This window comes from Thermobia domestica, chromosome 11, assembly GCF_964235325.1.
Source record: "Thermobia domestica chromosome 11, izTheDome1.hap1.1, whole genome shotgun sequence".
NCBI lineage: Eukaryota > Metazoa > Arthropoda > Insecta > Zygentoma > Lepismatidae > Thermobia > Thermobia domestica.
Genome location: NC_137464.1, coordinates 21,444,369 through 21,464,708, shown reverse-complemented (window position 1 = coordinate 21,464,708; position 20,340 = coordinate 21,444,369). Strand labels below are relative to the sequence as shown.

General features: G+C 37.1%; 1 protein-coding gene across 2 annotated transcripts in view; it reads left to right on the top strand.

Moving 5' to 3' along the window:
• The window catches only part of LOC145663970 (uncharacterized), a 77,783-nt gene that overhangs the window by 41,360 nt on the left and 16,083 nt on the right, over positions 1-20,340 (top strand). The window contains exon 7 of one of the 2 annotated variants that reach the window (XM_081730214.1): positions 7,933-9,811. The exons of the other annotated variant lie outside the window; for it this stretch is intronic. Within the exon in view, the coding sequence (XP_081586340.1) occupies positions 7,933-9,649 (1,717 nt within the window). The 3' untranslated portion in view covers positions 9,650-9,811. Of the gene's footprint in view, positions 1-7,932; positions 9,812-20,340 lie in introns of those variants that run through there. 2 annotated transcript variants of the gene reach the window in all.

Here is a 20,340-nt window from a genome sequence, read left to right as displayed (position 1 = left end):
ATAATTGATTTTTGTTCGAATATTCGAATAATGAATCGTTCGAATTTTAACAGCACTGTTTTTCAAAATTCATTTCAAACTGTTCAAACATTTCCACGTGATATGATGACAAACAGTAGGCAACATCACTTCCAATATGAAGAAAGAAATGATAGAAATACCCGCCCTCCCGGTCTGTTTATTTTTAATTAAGAATTTATGAACTGAGTTTCATCTTCCTACATTGATGAGCTCGTGAGATACCCAAATTTTCGCATAAATTATCACCCCCGCTTTCCATTACGATACGCCTTTTAACCCAGCTCGAGATAGTGATTTAACTATATCCAAATATTCATTTCTAATGGTTCAACAGTTTTCCCTTGATTCGATTATCCATAAGACCACTTTCATTTATATATATTAGACGTGAGAATACTAAAACAATGGAACTATTTTTAAACCTCACATAATATCAAAGTTGGAATATCTATTTATATCCCAATTTTCAGATTTTTTTCTCTTGACCCCATGGACACAATTCCATTCAACTTCCTCAAATGAATATAAAAAGACGCAGTTAGTAACTTTTTCAAGAGTTGGCACTTTTATTATTGGCATGAGCGGTATTTCTTCAGTTTATGTTATACTGGCTAACGCTGTAAAACAGTTTTAGAGAATTCTAATTTCTTACCGTGTTGCACCAAAATCAAAAACTTTTTTTCTTGTTTATATGTTTTTTAAAGGTAAGTATTGGGAAACATTTTTAAATCGGACAAGGAGAGTAGTCATCCCTCATTTTTAACTGATTTCAGCTGATTTTTAACTGATTTTTCAGTCTGAAATTTTTAACTGAAAATTTTTAACTGATTTCAGCTTTAACTGATTTTTAACTGATTTCAGCAAAGTGGGGATTATAAGAAAGGCATAGCATATTTATTAAAATCGATTTTTTTTTTCGAAAGTTATCTTGGGAAATATGTCTTTTTTTTAAAAAAAAAAAAAAAAAAAAAAAAAAGAGTCATCAGGGTAACTTCAAAAATCTTCAATCCCACACTTTCTACTGACTTCAATTGCAGGCAGTGAGGTGAAGGGTGATTTTGAAGCCAAATAAACACACACAGACATGACGCCATATTGCATCAAAATCAGATATTTTTTGTTGAAGGTACGTAATTGTGGGACAGACGGACACGCAAATGCCGTAGAAGCTTGTTTACATTCTTTTCAACAAATACATTTCTTTTTACTACTAATATACCTTTAGAAACTATGAATTGTATTTTGTGATTAGTGGCAGTTTTGCAGTTGCGAACATTCCTAAACAATCGGAAAGAGTTCTCTTTTGCGACACGTCAGGAGGATATCTTGTGGCACCTGTGGTCAACATTCTGAAAATAGTATAGGCAATAAATCTCTCCCTTCTTAAAAGTATCAAGGAGCATGGTGGCTTAGTGGTAGAGAGCTTACCTCTGGTGCATAAGGTCCTTGGTTCGATCCCCGGTCAAGTAAGTATGTGGTGGACGACATCGTGTTCGCGGGTTTTCGCGGAATACCCACGTTTTCTCCCATTTTCTCATTCCACCAGTTGTTCCATCATCCGTCACGTTCTTTAATAATCGTCTCCATTAGCCTAAAGGGTGTAATCGTCAGATGTTAAACTGAAAGATTTCATTACATTTTCATTTTTCTTGAAAGTCTCTTCTTTCCTCAGCCCTCCAGTTTTGAAGTAAGCGCTAGAAGCTTCCTGTTATACTCGCTAGAGGCGCTGGTAATGGCAAAGAGTTAAAAAAAAAAGCATGTGGTGACCAGGAAAGCGGACTACCTTTGCTGGAAAAGACATACGTATATCACAACCTTAATGGAACTAACTTTTATCATATATGTAGAATAAGAAAACGAGGCCGCGGTGGCTCAGTTAAATAGCGTTTATCTGTGGTGGATGTGGTCCCTGGTTCGATTCCATCCCGCGCTAAATGAACTTTGTGATGGATAAACACCTTGTGCGTGAGTTTTCTCAGGATTCTCCCGTTTCTACTTACTTCATTCTGCGAGGTTTGCACTGAAAGTGTAGGGAAAATGATAGAACGCAAGCACTTCAAAGTACAGTAATTTTTAAAATTACTTTTCAAAGCACTTCCCGTGTGCAGCAATGCATTGTTTCATGCGATAGAACCACATCTTGAAAGTTATGCCACTCCGAAGTTGGTATCTGTGAAACATGCAGTTTGTATACCTCGATGGCTTCTTCTGTTGTGCAAAAGCGCTTCCACGCAACATGTTCTTGATTGTTGGGAACAAAAAGAAATCACTGGGAACTAAATCAGAGAATAAGCCGAATGTATCACGACTTCAACGTTTGCTTGGTCCAGAAGATCACTAGTGGCAGCTGCTGAGTGTAAGTTGGCATTATCGTGATGCAGAATGATTCGACGTTTGGGGTTGGACTGTTTGTTCACATTCAGTATTTCTGGTAGATATATGGTTGTGTACCATTCTGCATTGACTCTTCTATGATTCTCCGGTGGGACAGTTGCAATATGACGTGATTCACCAAAAAATGATGCAGTCAATTGTTTTGGAGACACTGTGTGCACGAAAAATTTTGGTTGGTGTAGGTTCATCGCAGAACACCCACACAGTAGATTGTCGCTTTGTTTCCAGTTCGTATGCATAAATCCACGTTTCATCAGTTGTTACGATGTTAAACACCAAATTAGATGATCCAGACTTGAACCATTTCTTCATAGTTTATATTACTACTACTTCACACATGCCGTCTTTTTTGTACTTGAGTTAAATTGTACGAGATCCAACGAGCGCAAAGTTTTTTCACGCATAAATGATCATGCAGTATTGTTTGTGTTTTGCTTTTGTCAAAGCCTAAGGTCCCCTGAATTTCGCGAGAAGTCACATGTCGATCAGTGTTAATTAATTCACGAACAGTTTCAATGTTTTGGGGCATAGGCGCTTAACACATGTAAATAGTGGGGGAAGGGGGGGGTCAAAATTGGCCAATAAAGATTAAGTGAATTTTATAATAATAATCATCATTCTTTGTGTAATTGGCTTTGAGGATTAGCATAGTTTCAATTTTTATTTGTATTTGTGGTCTACACCAATCATGGTTGCTGTTCGTACGAGAAGACAATCATCGTTGAGCGAGATAACGACCACCAGGAAGGAAGACTATTGGTAGAAGAGGGAAAACCCAGGAAAATCTATCAGTATATTTTCTCACATTTTAGACCGATTGTACCCTCTAAAAATTGAAAGTGGATTTGCTTGAGCGGAAACCAAGATCATTATCAAATTGCGCTACGTAAGACTCCAACGAAGAAAACACGCTATTGTAAATATATGTTCTGATAACAATGACATTAAATTGTGCAATCAGCAAATAAATTGCGCTAACCTTAATTACTAGTGGTTTTCGGTTGATTGAAATTTTCGACACAATGAGAACATTATCCGAAAACATTGGGAGATTTCACCGCACAAAATAATAATAATAATAAAGTCCTCCTCACGGAACTCTTACCACACAAGGCATCGATAATTCGATGAATTTCACAAAAAAATACTCGCCCAGAAGTCAAAACAATTTTTCATTATAAACAGCAACATGAACAACCATTGCTAATCGAATTAGGAATGAACGTTGCCTTTTGAAAGCATTATACAAGAACGAACTAATTATATAGTAAATTACTGCATTGCTCTACCATGGTAAAAAGTAATAGGTTTATTACTTACGTAAATTTAAGGCTTCTTTTTTGAAAATTATCATTTCCTGGTCTTGTAAAAATATATATAAACACCAAACGTTCGAAATGTTTAACATACAGTAGAAGCTGTTTATACATAAAAAAGTCACATACTATATCACTATCACTCGCAGTTCCCAACACACCACATATACACAATGGTTTTGGCTTCAGAAACAACCAAATGTTTTTCTGCGGATTTCTGTCTTTAATACGAATTCATTTGCTATATCACGCAGATTTAATTTGTCAAGTCTTTCCTGGTGATTGTGAAGAACAGCAACATGATTAAGTCTACTCTGAGTCCTAGTGCTTCTAAGATAGGTCTATAATCGACGCAGAGCTGAAAACGTTCTTTCAGCAATAGCCGTTGTAGCGGGTAAAAGTAAATGTAGTTGCAGCAAAGTTTTAATTTCAGAGAAGAGGTATGGCATATTCCCCATGCTACTTAGGATATCAACGACGTCTTACACTGAAACATCTGTGACACCGTTTATAACGACATTACGGAACATTCTTAGTTGAAGTCGGAGTCTACTTTCGTTCAAATCATCGTTATATGTATCAAGTACATATCTTAGTTCTTCTTCGTATTGTATATCACATGTGGCTCTCACAATAAGTTTCTCTGTGTGTAACACTGTATTCATGTCCTGTTGGTCAAATCGTCTTTCGATCTCACCACAAACTGTATCCAAAAGTCTATACTAGATTTCTCTTTATACAAATGTTTCACATCAGTAAAAGTGTGGTTTGGAGAGCCATCGTCTAATCGTCTCGGAATTTTTTGCTGACGCGGCAGAGTTGGTTCTTCCACGCTAACAACTCTCTTTTCGTCGTAGCATTAGTCCAAACCCTGTCAAAATGTTCATCTGTTCGAAGATTGATGAGAGTATCTCTTGTTCGTTTCGCTGCGTCAATAGCCTCAGAAAGAGACAAAGCAGGATGTTGTAGAAGTTATACACAGTTCTTCACAAAGCTCAAATACAATCTTAGCGACCTCCACCTTATATAATATGGGGCAAAATGCTATGTTTGCCCCCAGTTTGGGAAGTGGGGGGCAAGTGGCCCCTTTTGCCCCATGGCTCAGGCACCTGTTTCGGGGCACAACTGCTGTCGATGGACGATCTGCATGATCCTCATCACTTAGGCTGACTCAACCTCATCTAAATTCCTGAAAACACCTGTAAATTTTCATCTGGGATGGGGCTTCATCAGGATAAATAGCACCCGACGAACACACTCTTGCTGTGTTAACCCTTGGCGACTCACTTCAAACTGATGCCCTGCAACGTCAAACATTCTGAGTCAAATACGGTTTTGCAATTAGAGTGAGCAAGATGACATACAAGACTGTTTATAACTACAACAAAATCTAACAGATTACATTGTTCCCAGTACTTGATTCCCGAAAGTTTCAGTGCAGCCCTCGTATCATTATCATTAATCTCATCATCACCGTCTCCCCTGTCCTCGGTGTATAATCGTGGGACATTGAAGCAAAAGAGAACAGGGAAATGGTTGATACAGAGCTAGACGGGCAGCTCTTTTGTGCCCTCAAGGTTGAAAATATAATTTTCCCAACAAAAATATTTAAAAGTCCGGACTTTTATTTAATCCATTAACAATTAACGATTAAATAAATCATCTAAAAATATAATTAATTTTAAATTTAAATTGGTAAATTTTTCAGGAGTTAGCTTTTAATTGGTAATCGTTAAAAAATTCATAACAATTAACAAATTAATCGTTAATTTCTTTCAAAAACCAAATAAAATCAATATTTCTTACTTCTTTCATATTTTAATTTTACGGTTTATTAAATTATTACGAGTCGCTTGTCAAAAAAAGGGCCAATATTTTTTACGCAGAGTTGGCAACACTGATGCGCAAAAGCATGAAGTTGAGCATGCGCAAGAGCTTGGCCTAGTATGCTGTGCTTGCAATAGAGATAGAATCGTGCAAGTGCGTACATGCGAGTAGCAGCAAGGTATAATAACTGCTTTAATACTCCACCCCAGTTATGAAGTAAGATCTACCATACGATCTCTGAACGCCAAAGGACGTAATGCATCTGACATCCATCGGAAAATAGGTGCCATTTACGGACCGGCAATAAAGAGTTAAGGTAGGGCACAAAATTTCAAAGTCAGACATACTCGTCAATCCAAAAATGATCGTCGCCAGTATCTCTCACGTACAAATTATGAGCCCCCCCCCCTCCCCACAGCCTTTAGTTTGACAGAGAAAGACTTCATATTCGGTGCTTTCTCTCGCTCAGTGACAGTTATTTTCGTGCGAAAGAGAAACTGCGGGGCCCTGTAAGTTTAGGCAGAAGCCATTCCAAATGAACACTGGTCGCCAGCTCCAAATGTCTATTCGCCAATGGCGACCTGGGTTAAGGGAAGGCCAGTCTGTGATGCAGAGGGTTTCGAGAAGGCATTCAAGTGCTCATGACGATGAGCGTAGCGGAAGATCTAGTGTTCAGACGGACGATCTGAGGGAACACGTTAACGACGAAAAAAGGATGATCCAATCGTCAGTTCACAATAACTGAACTCTCAGAAATGTCTGCGAAAACAGTGTATCGAATTGTGGATGACAAGCTGAGTTATCACAAACTGTGTGCGAAGTAGGTGCCAAAAACGCTGACAGACTCTCACAAAGAGCAAGGAATGACAGCTGCACATGCTTTTTTGGCACGCTGGGGGGAGAATGATGATTATCTCTTTTCTCACATAGGAACGGGAAAACCTGGATATGGTACTCCATTGGGAAGTCGAAACAGCAATCAGTCAGTGGCATCACTGGTTCTCCTAAAGCGAAGAAATTCAAACAAACACCATTAGTTCACAAATCATGGCAACCGTGTTTTAGGACCAAAAGAGTATGCTTCTTGTGGATTTCTTACTAGTTAGAAGCAGGACGAATAATTACAGTAATTGTGATTGTCAAACACTGAATGATCTACGATGTGCCATCCAAAATCGGCGGAATGCGATGCTTGTCTCTGGAATTCTTCTGATCCATGACAACGCCCACCCACACACAGCTGCTCCTATTGTTGAGACAATTCAAAGATTCCGATGGAAACTATTCAGTCATCCCCCTTACAGATCCGACTTTGCCCCCAGCGATTTCTTTATTTCTGTTGACCTGCACAAGTGGCGTGCATCGAAGCGTTCGAACGACAGTGAGTACTCAAGACATCAGTTCTGGACTGGCTCCACACTCCGGCGGTAGATTTTTACAAAGAGGGTGTACGAAAGCTTGTGTCACGCTACCAGAAATGTCTGGAGGGTTCAAGCTGACTACGTCGAAAAATAGGCAAGGTATATACTTGTGTATCAATCATAATAAATTTCTTCTCTATCTTTTTTTTTTTTTTTTTTTTTTGTCGTCCTTCTTTTGACATGCGCCTTGTATTTTGTTTGTAAAAGTAACTTCTGATAATATTAGACTAATTTCCCCCTGTCCTTAACTTCATCCATTAAGTTTACATTGTGGGCCGCGGTGGCTCAGTGGTAGAGCGTTCACCTCTGGTGCATGGGGTCCCGGGTTCAAACCCTGCTCCCGCCCAGTGAACTTTGTGGTGGACAAACACCGTGTGCGTGGGTTTTCTCGGGGTTCTCCCGTTTCCTCCCACTTTCTTCATTCCACCATTTCATTCATTTCTCATAATCACCGTCTCCTTTAGCCTAACCGGCATAACCGTGGGACGTAAAACTCAAAGATTTCATTTCATTTCATTTTTAAATTTTACATTAACGTTTACAATTCAGGACAATTCTCATTACATAGTAGAAAAAATGTAATTTTTAACCTTAATTTCAATCAATTGATTTTAAATTTAATTTTAACCGTTACTTTTTTCTTAATTCAGTCAATTGATTTTCAATATAATTTTATCCGTTACTTTTTTTTCTGACATCAATTTTTAATTTAATCAATTATATTTTGAGATGCTTAATTTTTAATTAAAATCCGTTAAAAACTTTATTAATTTTTCCAACTATGTAATAGGAGCATAAGCAAGCTTTATTTTTGCTCAGTAAAGCTATACTATGCAGCTAGTAAATTAATAAATAACCAACCAGACAACTTTATTGATTTATTACTGTAACTTATTTGTGTAAAAGAAAAAAAAAGAAAAGAAAGAATTTAGAAAAACGCATTTTCTTTTCAGATTTATTGAGATGGCTTCGTTGAATTTATTAAGGAAGGATAATCCATCAAAGAAAATTTCAGGAGTGCAAAGCATAAGGGCTACCACAAATCAGTTGTCTAATGAAAGTTTCCAATGTGATTCCAATGAAACTCAAACTCCTTTCTTCAGTGTTACTGTTGTGGGAGAGTTTTTTGCAAATCCGTTATACAAGGACGAAGACAGTGCTAACGAATCCAACATTAAACCTTTTTGTTTTAAAAAAGGTGCAGGTTTCGAGGTTATGCAAACCCTGTTGCAAAGCAGCAAAGCGCGAAAATATATCAATAAAATTGCTCAAACGAGTAGAAGGATACACGCTCTGGGTAATAGAAAATCTATTTCAATATTAATTTCTCAGAAGACTTCTGACCACAAGAGTAAAAGTGAAGAAACAATTACGAAGGCAGATTATGTATGTATGTTTTGTGAAGCCACATTTGAAACCTTTAGCGAGTTTAATCTACACTTAAGGAATCATATAAAAGATAGAAAAACATTCAAGTGCACTATTTGTAGTGAAGCTTTTCAGGATGATTCTCAACTTGAAATTCATAAAACAGAACAACACTCTGAAGAACAGTTTCGCTGTGATATTTGTTTGGAATATTTTGAGTGTAAAACTTACCTGGACAACCACAAAATCTATCATGAACAGAATAAAATGTGTTGTGAAATCTGCGGGAAAACGTTCAAGAGAAATTATAATCTTGAGAGACATTTGTTGTTCCATCTAGGTGAGAAGAAGCATTGTTGTTTCCTGTGTGGGAAGAGATTCTTTGTATTGCCCGATCTGAAACTTCATATGAAAACACACATGCAAACAGAACAAAAACTTCGGCAGTGTGAGATCTGCGGAAAACTATATTCCGACTTAAACAGACATAGAAAGCGACACAATGTTTGGAACGTCGATGGACGTCGTAAATTTGTGTGCAGAGTATGCGGCAAAAGGTTTGACGAGAATTTTTATCTAGTGCAACATAAAAATACTCACACTGAGGAAGAACTCAAGAAAGGTACTTATCAGTGTAATGTGTGCGGAAAACATTTAACTAAACACTCTTTATATCACCACAAGTTTAAACACATGGGCTTGAAACCTCATGCCTGTAAATTCTGTGGCAAGAGATTCGTACAGTCAACTCACCGCAAAGAGCATGAGCTTCGTCACTTAGGACAGAAACCATTCCAGTGTGAGTCATGTGAGGCGAAATTCTCTAGCAAAGTTGAATTACGTATACATAAAAATAAGTATCATTCTGGTGAAGAGCTGTGGAAGTGTCTTCACTGTGGTAAACGTTTTGTATCCTTTACATCTTTTAAGCATCACGAAAAAAGTATGCATTCACAGGAAGGACCTACTTTAAAATGTACTTTTTGCTTGGAAACATTCGAGACGAGAAACCAGAAAACTGCTCATGAAAAAATACATTATAATCAATTTCCCTTCAAATGTAATATTTGTGACAAAGCATTTAGAATGTCTTCTCATCTAAAGATGCATATGAATGTACATGTAATGAATCGTCCTTATAGGTGTATGCTGTGCTCGAAAATGTTTAAGACACCTCATGCACGGAAAGTCCATGCATTTCACAGCCACATTAGAAGTAAACCATATTCTTGTGAACAATGTGGACAGGGATTTCGTATTAGGAGTTCATATGTCAGACATGAAGCGAAACATCATCAGTGAGTTTATTGTGTATTTATGGAAGGCAAGCAGTCATTCCAAAACTATTCGTACGGAATCAAATTCAGTTCTCGTTATTAAATGCAATTATTTTTGAAAGAATAATGGAATTATGCGCAAGATTTTTTTCCCTTTCTGAATGTACACCTTGTCTCAAAAAGGTTGAGCGCATTCTTTATTGGTGTTTTGAGGCAAAAATTTTCTAAGTCCAGCTTCGGGTATCTTCGGGAAAAAGTAAGCCAGGTTCGAACCTCCAAGCCAGCCTTTGCAATCGGGAAAAAGTTTGCAGATGTGTTTTTCTTCTTTTAAATATAATAAGACTTGTTACCAAGTGTTTAAAAAAGCAACATTGATTGAAATACTTAATGATACAATATTTCGAAACCTTGCACATGCTTGTTTGTCATTTAGCTCTCTATACGTAATGGAGCATTTACATACGTTAAAGAATCTTTCCATATGTAAAAGAATGCTCAAAGTTAAGAAATAGAACATAATTATCGCCTGAGTACTAAAATAAAAGTCAAAGTAGAACAGAAACAGCGTTTGTAATGGATATGAATGTCATAGTTATCTTGAGATCCGTTATACATCGCTAGAAGCTTAGTTCTAGAAGTCCTGGTTTTAGCTCATTGGTAAGCTGTTGGATTTCAAATCATAAGGTTGTGAGTTCGAATCCCATCTGGGTCAATACTTTTTTTAAAATTATATTTTCCGCAATGCATGAAAAATTATATAAAATAATTACATTAAAATACATAAGTTGTTTATATATAACATAATAATTGCAGAACATAGTAATTATTATGTTTAAAATATAACATCTGAGATAATTTTCACAGTAGGTCGGTATTATATATGAGGATGTAAATACAAGTTAAGAAACTCGTTCAATAGCAATAAATAAATCATGTAGTGTATTTATTTGCAGCTATTTGTCATATAGAGAGTAATTCTCAACATTCATAATATAGAATGTCATTTATGTTCTTGAAAAGTTATTTGATGCATAAACAGAGGGTATAAACAGAGAATCCAAAGTCGGAACGCTCGCAAAAAAATTCATGAACCCCAAAGGTCACGTGAGCAGACTGGAATTGTCCTTATGAAGCATGCCACAGCAGAAAGTACATAGATTTTCAATTCAATTCCTGATATATGCTTTTGCAATGTGGAAGTGGTGATGCCTTGAGTCGCCCTCTCTCGCTCGCTCGCTCGCTCACTCTCTATTTATACAGAATATAAAAGTGGATTTATGTGTGTGTTTCAACATAATTCTGATATATCCAGAGCAATTTTAACTATATTTCTTATAGTCTGGAAAAAGAGTACTGTCAGGATACATATCAAAAATGCTAGAAACGGGTCGATATTATTATTGAATCCATAGTTTCGTGGTCGCTTAGGTGAATAGCTCTACTTTCAATTCAAGTCCAATTAAGCTCCCATTAGCACCCAGGGTGGTTACGTAGCGACATAAAGATATCGAAATCAACCGATATTAGAATCGAATCGTAAGTTTTCAGCGCCGCTAACAGTGCAGCATTTCCCATTAGTCCACATTAGTCCCATTGCCTAGAGGGCAACATATTTGCAGAGTGCAAATTTTAAAACTTGAATAATATTTTAATTTTTTTCCGTATGAAAAAGTTAAAAATCATGAGCAAATATACTATTTCACGAACAATCCTCTTTTACTATTCTAATATGTTTAATAATAGCGTAAGAAATGTAATAGTAATTCAGAACATGTTTCACAGTTGTTATTTTTTCTTACATAGTTGTAGCTGTAGCATGTAGTGAGTGGAATTTAACTGTAATAAATTCACTAATTAACCATATTCGAATTAAGTTTTATTTTTAAGTTCGGAATGAAGAGGCGGAGAAATATGGAGTTATTTGGGGCACTGAGCTTTTCTACATTTTACTTTCAAGATCTCCATTTTTCTTTTGTCATTTGTTCCTAATAAAAAAAGTTCAGTCACTTTTGGATTGTCATAGGATAGTAGGAGTTGGATTTTGGGATGCAACCTGTGAGATTCTAGAGGAGCTAACTGCTTGAAAAAATATTTTTGAATCATCTGTAACATATGAAATAAGGATATGTATCATAAAAAATTGAAAGTAACTATGTCTGCGTAATCATCACGGTCAAATTGCAAAGTCAAATGAATTGACGTTTGGTATATAATCAGGCTCCAATCCCAACTGGGAAGTTATCATACGCGTGTCACTTTCATTATAATACATATCCTTAGGGGGAGTAGGAGTCCGAAATTTTGCGAAAAATTTAGTATCTCACAAGCCGTTCAACTGAGAGCTGAAATTCAGCATATAACTCTTTATTAAAAATAAAGAGAATATGCCCTGGCATTTTTTAAAATTGTCTTTTATGAGCGGGGGGACGGGGGTGCATTTTCTATATATTGGAAATTGGTAGTGGGTTGATTTGTAAAAATAATCGAAAACGATTGATATTAGTTGAGAAAAAAATTGAGTAATGCAAACTAAAGTTCTTTTTGAATTTTATACCCACTGCTTTCTATTTATAATTGCTGAAGCTGGTGTTTAATATATGGAGCGTTCCGAGCATAAGGCAATCAAGCCATAAAGTTAGAGAAAAATGGCCATAAAATGTGTATTCTAAACTTAATTACATGGGCATTTTCAATTAGTACGGCATGCTTAATTATATAGAAAATTAGTTTCTCTCTCTCTCTTTTCTCTCTCTCTCTCTCTTTTTTTTTTTTTTTTTTTTTTTTTTTTTTTTTTTTTTTACGTTGGTCTACTTTTCCTTGATTCGAAACTTTTAAATTTCACCCTATTTTCTACTGAAATGTGTCTGTAAGGCAACAAAGAAATAATTACATATGATAAATTTAAATTCATTTTAATTCTTAAGATGACAAACACTTTGCCATTATATATCGTAAAGGTCTGACCCACCAGTATTGTAACAAAGAGGTGCTTGAGCCAATGACGGTAGAAATTCAAACTCCGATAAGTGATAATTTCACAGTCTTGTTTTATTACAAGTGTAATCTCTTTAGTCAATGGAGAGGAGGACGTGGGTCATTGGTCAGAGTTGATGTCGATGGGTTTTGGTGGGTCGGAGTTGGTCGCAATGGTTCAGAGTGGTTCATAGTTGGTGGTGGGTCAGAGTGGATCACGATGGTTGATGGGTCAGAGTGGGCCAATGGGTCATTTGGGTGGTGGGTCATAGTGGGTCATGGTGGGTCGTGGATCAAATTTTCATTGACCCACACCATCTCTGGTTAAAATTGTACTAAAGATAAGAGGCACCGAAGATGCATGTCGGCTATTATGCTCAAATTTTGCGCATGGATAGTACTCCACCAGAAAGCAATAAATCTGAAACGGTTCACGGTATGACCTCCTAGAACTCGAGATGTAGGGGTTTGTCTGATTGACTAAATTAAGACGTCAATGATTTATCCTTCAACAACCAAGCTTTTTATGATAGTTTCCGTGGGGAAGTCAGAAGAACACGTGCCTAGTAATCGTAATATTGATAGTTCGCGTCCACCCCGGGGTATTTGTTTTGTGTTTTTTTTGTTTCACCTAAATATAAACAAATCACACATATAGGCATTTTAACATATTTTGGGAGAGTAATTTTGTGGTTCGTTGGCGTTTCATCGCGTCTCTGCCGCTGGTAGTAAAGTTTTCAAAATGGAACTTGGGCCATCACTGATCGTCGCTGCGGGGCCACCAATTTCTGGCGAGAGGTTAATAGTTGACCATCTGTAGTCCACCGACGCTTTCAGCTTAGGGTAATGAACGATGTCCTTGCCTTGTAGTCTTCATGACTACCGACGTCGGCAGTCAACTAGCTTTTAGTATTCCTTTACTAACCATCTATCGTTCATGTTTGTACACGGTGTTGTCATAATAATAATAATAATAATAATTATTATTATTATTATTAATAATAATAATAATATTTGTAGTAACAGTAGTATAATTGATGATAGAATAATTATTGTCTATGTATTGTCTAGGTAGGACTACACACAGGATTTGGCTCGTTTTGGTTCGACTTGACTCTAATCCGAGTCGAGTTGGAAGATATTTTTCGCGCCGAGTCCAAGAGTAGACCTCAAAGATGTCTGTTTCGAGTCGAGTCGAGTTTCAAAGAAAAGTCGTTCGTGCCCATCCCTACTAATGATAGCTTAATCGGAGTTAAGCGAAATTGAAAGTCTCACTATTTATCTAAGCGACCCCGAAAACTATGAATCTAATATCGATCATTTTCTAGCAATCTTTTATATGTATCCCCCTCCCATTCACCATAGGTAACCCGACAGCACTCTTTTTGAAACTATAAGAAATGTGGTTAAAATTACTCTAGGCCAGTGGTTCTCAATCTAATTCCTATCACGATCCCCTTTTATCACACGCTCTTGCCAGCGACCCTTTTATAATTTGTTTTATAATAAGCTTGTGTGGGATTTTTAACATACCTATTTCTATAATAGTAGAATCCATTTTTTTGTTTATAGTGAACAGTGCCATGGAAAATCATTGCCCGGGGCGAGAGTATAGTACGATGCCACCGTATATATGAGTGACGTCGACAGACTAGCTACGAAGCGCCACCATGGTTGGCACGAAGCTCAATAACATTTTCAAAATAAACCCTACCTTTCCTTAATTTTGAGCACATTTTATTACGTTTTTCCTTCTATTTTACACATGTGCACATGCACTTTCCTAACTTGAGTAACACACTTCCTCCGAAATGTGTGGCCCCTCTTTTCGGCGCCCGGCACTGACAGTGGATACAGTAACTGTAATATCTATATTCCCAACGACGAAGGTGCTGGTTCAAGATGGATGTTAAACTCCTTCATTGAAGAGGCCATTAACGTATCCGATCTAAGCCCACAACTTCTTGACCAAATAATAGAATGATCATGCGACAAGTCTTTGCAACTGGTTTTCTGTAACGAAGACTTGGACAAGTTCTGCCTGATGAGGAGAGAAGAATATCCTGGTCTGGTGATTGGTGCTTTAAAAGTAATAATTCCATTTGCTATATCGTACTTGTGCGAAAGTGTTTTTTTTTTTTTTTTATGGTAAACATTAAAACAAAGATAAGAAATCGCTTATCAGTTGAAAATGGCTTGATAATATTCGTCATGAAGATTGAACCGGGCATTGCTGCACTAGTGAAATTACACCATGCTTAGGTATCTCATTAGGTTTTAATTTTAATTGCATTTCAATGTGCAGGTTTTGTTTCATGTGTATTTTTCTAGTATTTCTATATACAGTTCTCATTAGTTTTATATCATACCTCTTTGATTTAAATTCATTTTTAAACAACTCTACTAACTAACTAACTCTATGGCCTATGGAACCCGGAGGTTCAATGCCGCGTTCACAAAAGCTCTACACTGACTTCTATCCTTAGCCAATTGGATCCAGTTTCTACTTTGTATTCTTATCTCAGCGAGATCCATCTTAATATTATCCTCCCATCTGCCCCTAGGTCTTCCTAATGGTCGTTTTCCGTTTGGTCTTCCAGTCAAGACTTTCAAAGCGTTTCTACTTTCTTCCATTCTAGCTACCTGACCTGCTCACCTAAGCCTCCTAGACTTGACGACCCTAACAATGTTGGGTAACCGTATAAATTATGTAGTTCCTCGTTATGAAGTTTCCGCCATTCCCCATTCCCGTTCCTCTTGGGTCCGAATATTCGTCTAAGGATCTTGTTCTCAAATACTTTCAGTCTATATTCTTCCCTCAGAGTAAGCGACCATGTTTCGCAACCATACAGAACAACAGGCATGATTATCGTTTTGTATATTTTAAGCTTCAAATTTCTCGACAGAATTCGCGACGACAAGAGACTTTGAACCGAATAGTAACACGAATTCTACACCCTTTGAAAATGTTCAGTAGACTTATTTTTTATTGTTCTTTACAGTGTGTATAAAAAATAAAAGTATGCCTATCAGAACAAAATTAAAAATAATATTTAAAAATAATTTCTGGTATTATATTCTAACTATATTTATCTCTCCCGCCTATCTTCGCGATCCCCTAGGGGCCGCGACTCCCAGGTTGAGAAACCCTGCTCTAGGCATACATGAGTTATGATGGAACATACATACATACACTTTTATATGTATAAATGCAGATAAGAGAGAGTTGAGAGAGAGCGATTAAGGAATTACCGCTCTCAATCTCTTCACTTTACTTTTGCGATTCGTGAATTTCTTACGTGACAGTTTGGGGCTAGCTAGTTTTTTGTCTTGAACCACGATCCGATTTTCGGTATGCTCTACCTAAATGCTGTAATGCGAATATTGAGAAGTTATCTGCGATGAAAGTAGCTGCAAATAAATATATTACATAACTTATTTATTGCTATTACACGATTTTTTAAATTTGTATTCAATATTCACACATAACACACCGACGTTCTGTGAATACCTCAGATGTTATATTTTAAAGATAAGAATTACTTATGTCGTGAAATGATATGAATATATATATTCAACTGATATATACAACTGATGATATGAATATATATATTCAACTCATATATACAACTGATGATATGAAAATATATATACAACTGATGAATTGTAATGTAACTATTTTACATAATTTTCATGCATTGAGGAAAGTAGAATATCATAAAGGAATCTCACCTGAACGGGTATCGAACTCACGATTTAAACGCTCGGTGGTGTACCACTGAGCTAACATGACCGCTTTTCGGAAGCTGCTTCTGAAATATAACTGAGCTCATACGTAAATGCTCTTTTCCGTATGGAAATCACAATGACGAAACGAGAGTGTGAATACATAGTCTCGAAATATTGTATCATTAAGTATTTCAATCAATGTTACTTTTTTCTACACTTAATACCATTTCAACATGTCTTATTATATTTAACAGAAGGAAAAACATATCTGTACATCTTTTCCCGATTACTAAGGTTGGCTTTGGAGGTTCGAACCAGCAGCTTTAGTTTACTGTTTTCCGAAGACACCCGAAGTTGGACTTCGAAAGTGTTCGTCTCAAAACAGCTATAATCATGTCGCTCAATCTGTTTGGTATATGGTATATGTTTTTATACGTGTAAAGTCAGTATAACAATTCATTCTTTAAACAGCTTTTTGTATGTATTAATATTCCTTTATAAAAACTGTTTTTATTATTATTATTACGGCGCACCATTTTCAGATTTCTTTCGCGAGTCGTTGACCAAGTCGTTCGCCACCAGCGTTGCCAGACTCACAGCTCGGAATTATTCCAAAACCTGATCGAACTTATGCTAGATTCGGTCAAATTATGCTAGATCCTCATAATTACTAATTCAGGAGTTAAAAAAAAAAAAAAAACAAAGTTGAGATACGATAACGTAACTTAAAATACACAGAGAGCAAGAATGCATGGATAGAACTCAATACTTCACGCACCAAAATTTTAACTCAACTAAATTACTGCAGTCGTTCCCAAACTCAATGGCGTATATATCGTATAAATGAATGCAAAGTTTTTGTTTACATATTTTGAAAGAAAATTACTTCGCAGCATAAGCGGAGTTGGGAATCGTCTGCTGGGGGAGGGGGCAGATTTTTGGTCGGTCTCGGAGCTGTCATTTCAGGAATAAATATGATCATGAAGTCAGAAGTAAAGATGGTGAAGTTGTCAAAAAGTTGGGGGGTGAATGGCCCCCATAGCTCCACCCATGCCTCGGAGTTAAAGGATTAGAAAACCCTGAGTGGAGCCACACACACACACACAAAAAAAAAGCCCAAGCCGTCCCGAACTTACTTAGGAAAATAAGACTGCCTGTATGGTTTACCGAGTGTATGAATCAATGGAAGAGGATACATTTCTGCCGTTCTTTTTCTTCCCACGACCAACTTCTCCAGGTTTTACGGCTTTTTGATAACTTGCTGAAATTGTGCTAGATTTGGGCAGGATGCTAAAAGCAAGATGCTAGGTGCTAGAGACATGCAAATTATGCTAGATCTGGCAACGCTGTTCCCCACAATAGGCGTGTCGTGCAAGTAACCAATCACACGTCAGGTACTAGCTTTTACCTATTGCTTTCTTCTCACAGCTCAGAACATTGGTAACTATGGATAGACGTACAGCAGTAATTACTTTATGGAAGTTGGAAGGTTATTCTGCAACTGCAGCTAGCAGGCGAGTAGGTGTCCCGGCCTCTACAGGAAGGCAATGGATTCGGAAATATGGTGCTACAGGTCAGACTGGTAATTTACGATCTCCTGGTCGTCCGCATGTGTCAACCGAAGCCCAAGATGCGAGATTAGTAAACGAAGCCCGGTTAGACCCACTAAGGACGTCTAGACAGCTAAGGGAAGCTTCTCTCTTTCCTGGTAGTAAGCATACAGCTCTGCGAAGGCTTCGTCATGCTGGGTTACGTGGCCGTGAAGGAAAAACTCTCAGACGACCACAAAATTTACCGTCTCGCGTTTGCACAGGCGAATGTGGGTCTCAATTGGGAAAACGTAGTTTTCTCAGATGAATCCATATTCACAACATCAAAGGAGGGACGCCGTTTTGTGTATCGTCCGAGAGGCACCCGATATGACCATGGATATGTGGCTGCTTGCAATCGCAGTGGCCATGTATCTATTTTATGTTGGGGTTGGATTTCCAGACGCGGAGCAGGACAGCTTCATAGAATTGAAGGACATCTGGACAATGCTTAGTACTTAGACATTATCAGTAATATCATGGTGCCATCTGTACGAGTATTTCAGCCTGATGGTGTAATTCAGTTCCAGCAATACCAGTCGCCAATACCTAATTCCCGTGTGGTTCAGGAATGGTTCGCAGGGCACCCTGAGATTGATTTAATCGACTGGCCGCCTCGTGGAGCAGACCTCAATCTCATGGAAAATATGTGGGCAGAAGTGAAGCGTACTCTAAGGGAAAGTTGGCCTGAGGCAGATCCACCAAGAAGTCAGGATGACCTGTGGCATCTTGTTTCCGAAGCATGGCTGGAGGTAGGGGAAGGAGATAGATTTGTCACCCATGTAATAGATTCCATGCCCAGAAGAATGGAGCGTGTAATAAATTCAAAAGGGTCTTGGACACAATATTAATGTCCCCGCCTTAACTCCCGAAAACCAGCCCTTTTCAGGGCTACCTAAACGCTTCTGAAAATATTTCTAGAAGTAAACCACTCCTTGTATCCGATTTCTGTGCAATCCTACTAACAAAAGAATGATAATTAGCTGTAGGCTTTGAACTCAAGACCTCTTCAGTGGCAAGTCCGTACTCTACCAGTGAGCTAACATGAACACGCAAACCTAACCTGAAGAAACACGACTTTCAATTTCTGGTATTCGATGACAATGATGCTCATATACTTTGCAAATGTTGTATTCAACTTGGGATATCCCGCAACACACACACACACACATAAACAAAGCGAAAGACAGAGAGAGAGAGAGAGAGAGAGAAATGAATACACAAAAGCATATTCAACGTATTCGAATGAGACTCTAAGTAACGACATTCCGTTCTAAAGAGAATTTGTGTTTCTTCCCGTGACGTTAAGGGGATCGGGAAAAGTTGTGTCTTGAAGCAGGATACGACTTTGGATACTCTGTTTATACACTTTCTATATCCGTAGGAATATACTGTATTTCACGAATATAAATAACATACTGTAATGAGAATATTGAGAAGTTAAATCTGTATGACAAATAGCTGCAAATAAATACACTACATAACTTATTTATTGCTATTAAACGATTTTCCTAACTTGTATTTAACATTTTCATATATAATACCGACCTATTGTGAAAATTATCTCAGATGTTATATTTTAAACATAATAATTACTATGTTCTGCAATTATTATGTTATATATAAACAACTTATGTATTTTAATGTAATTATTTTATATAATTTTTCATGCATTGCGGAAAATATAATTTTAAAAAAAGTATTGACCCAGATGGGATTCGAACTCTCAACCTTATGATTTGAAATCCGACAGCTTACCAATGAGCTAACACAAGGACTTCTAGAACTAAGCTTCTAGCGATGTATAACGGATCTCAAGATAATTATGACATTCATATCCATTACAAACGCTGTTTCTGTTCTACTTTGACTTTTATTTTAGTACTCAGGCGATAATTATGTTCTATTTCTTAACTTTGAGCATTCTTTTACATATGGAAAGATTCTTTAACGTATTTAAATGCTCCATTACGTATAGAGAGCTAAATGACAAACAAGCATGTGCAAGGTTTCGAAATATTGTATCATTAAGTATTTCAATCAATGTTGCTTTTTTAAACACTTGGTAACAAGTCTTATTATATTTAAAAGAAGAAAAACACATCTACAAACTTTTTCCCGATTGCAAAGGCTGGCTTGGAGGTTCGAACCTGGCTTACTTTTTCCCGAAGATACCCGAAGCTGGACTTAGAAAATTTTTGCCTCAAAACACCAATAAAGAATGCGCTCAACCTTTTTGAGACAAGGTGTACATAGATTTAACATTATTATACAAGGTTATTACCTCATATAAATTGCTCACAAAGTAAGGCCAGCTATACACTATAGGATAGATCCTACAGTTTTTCCTAGAGTCAAAATCTCAACGTGTATAGCATCGGATCGCATGTCATTTCCTGTGTTCTGAACGATCCTATGAGATTTC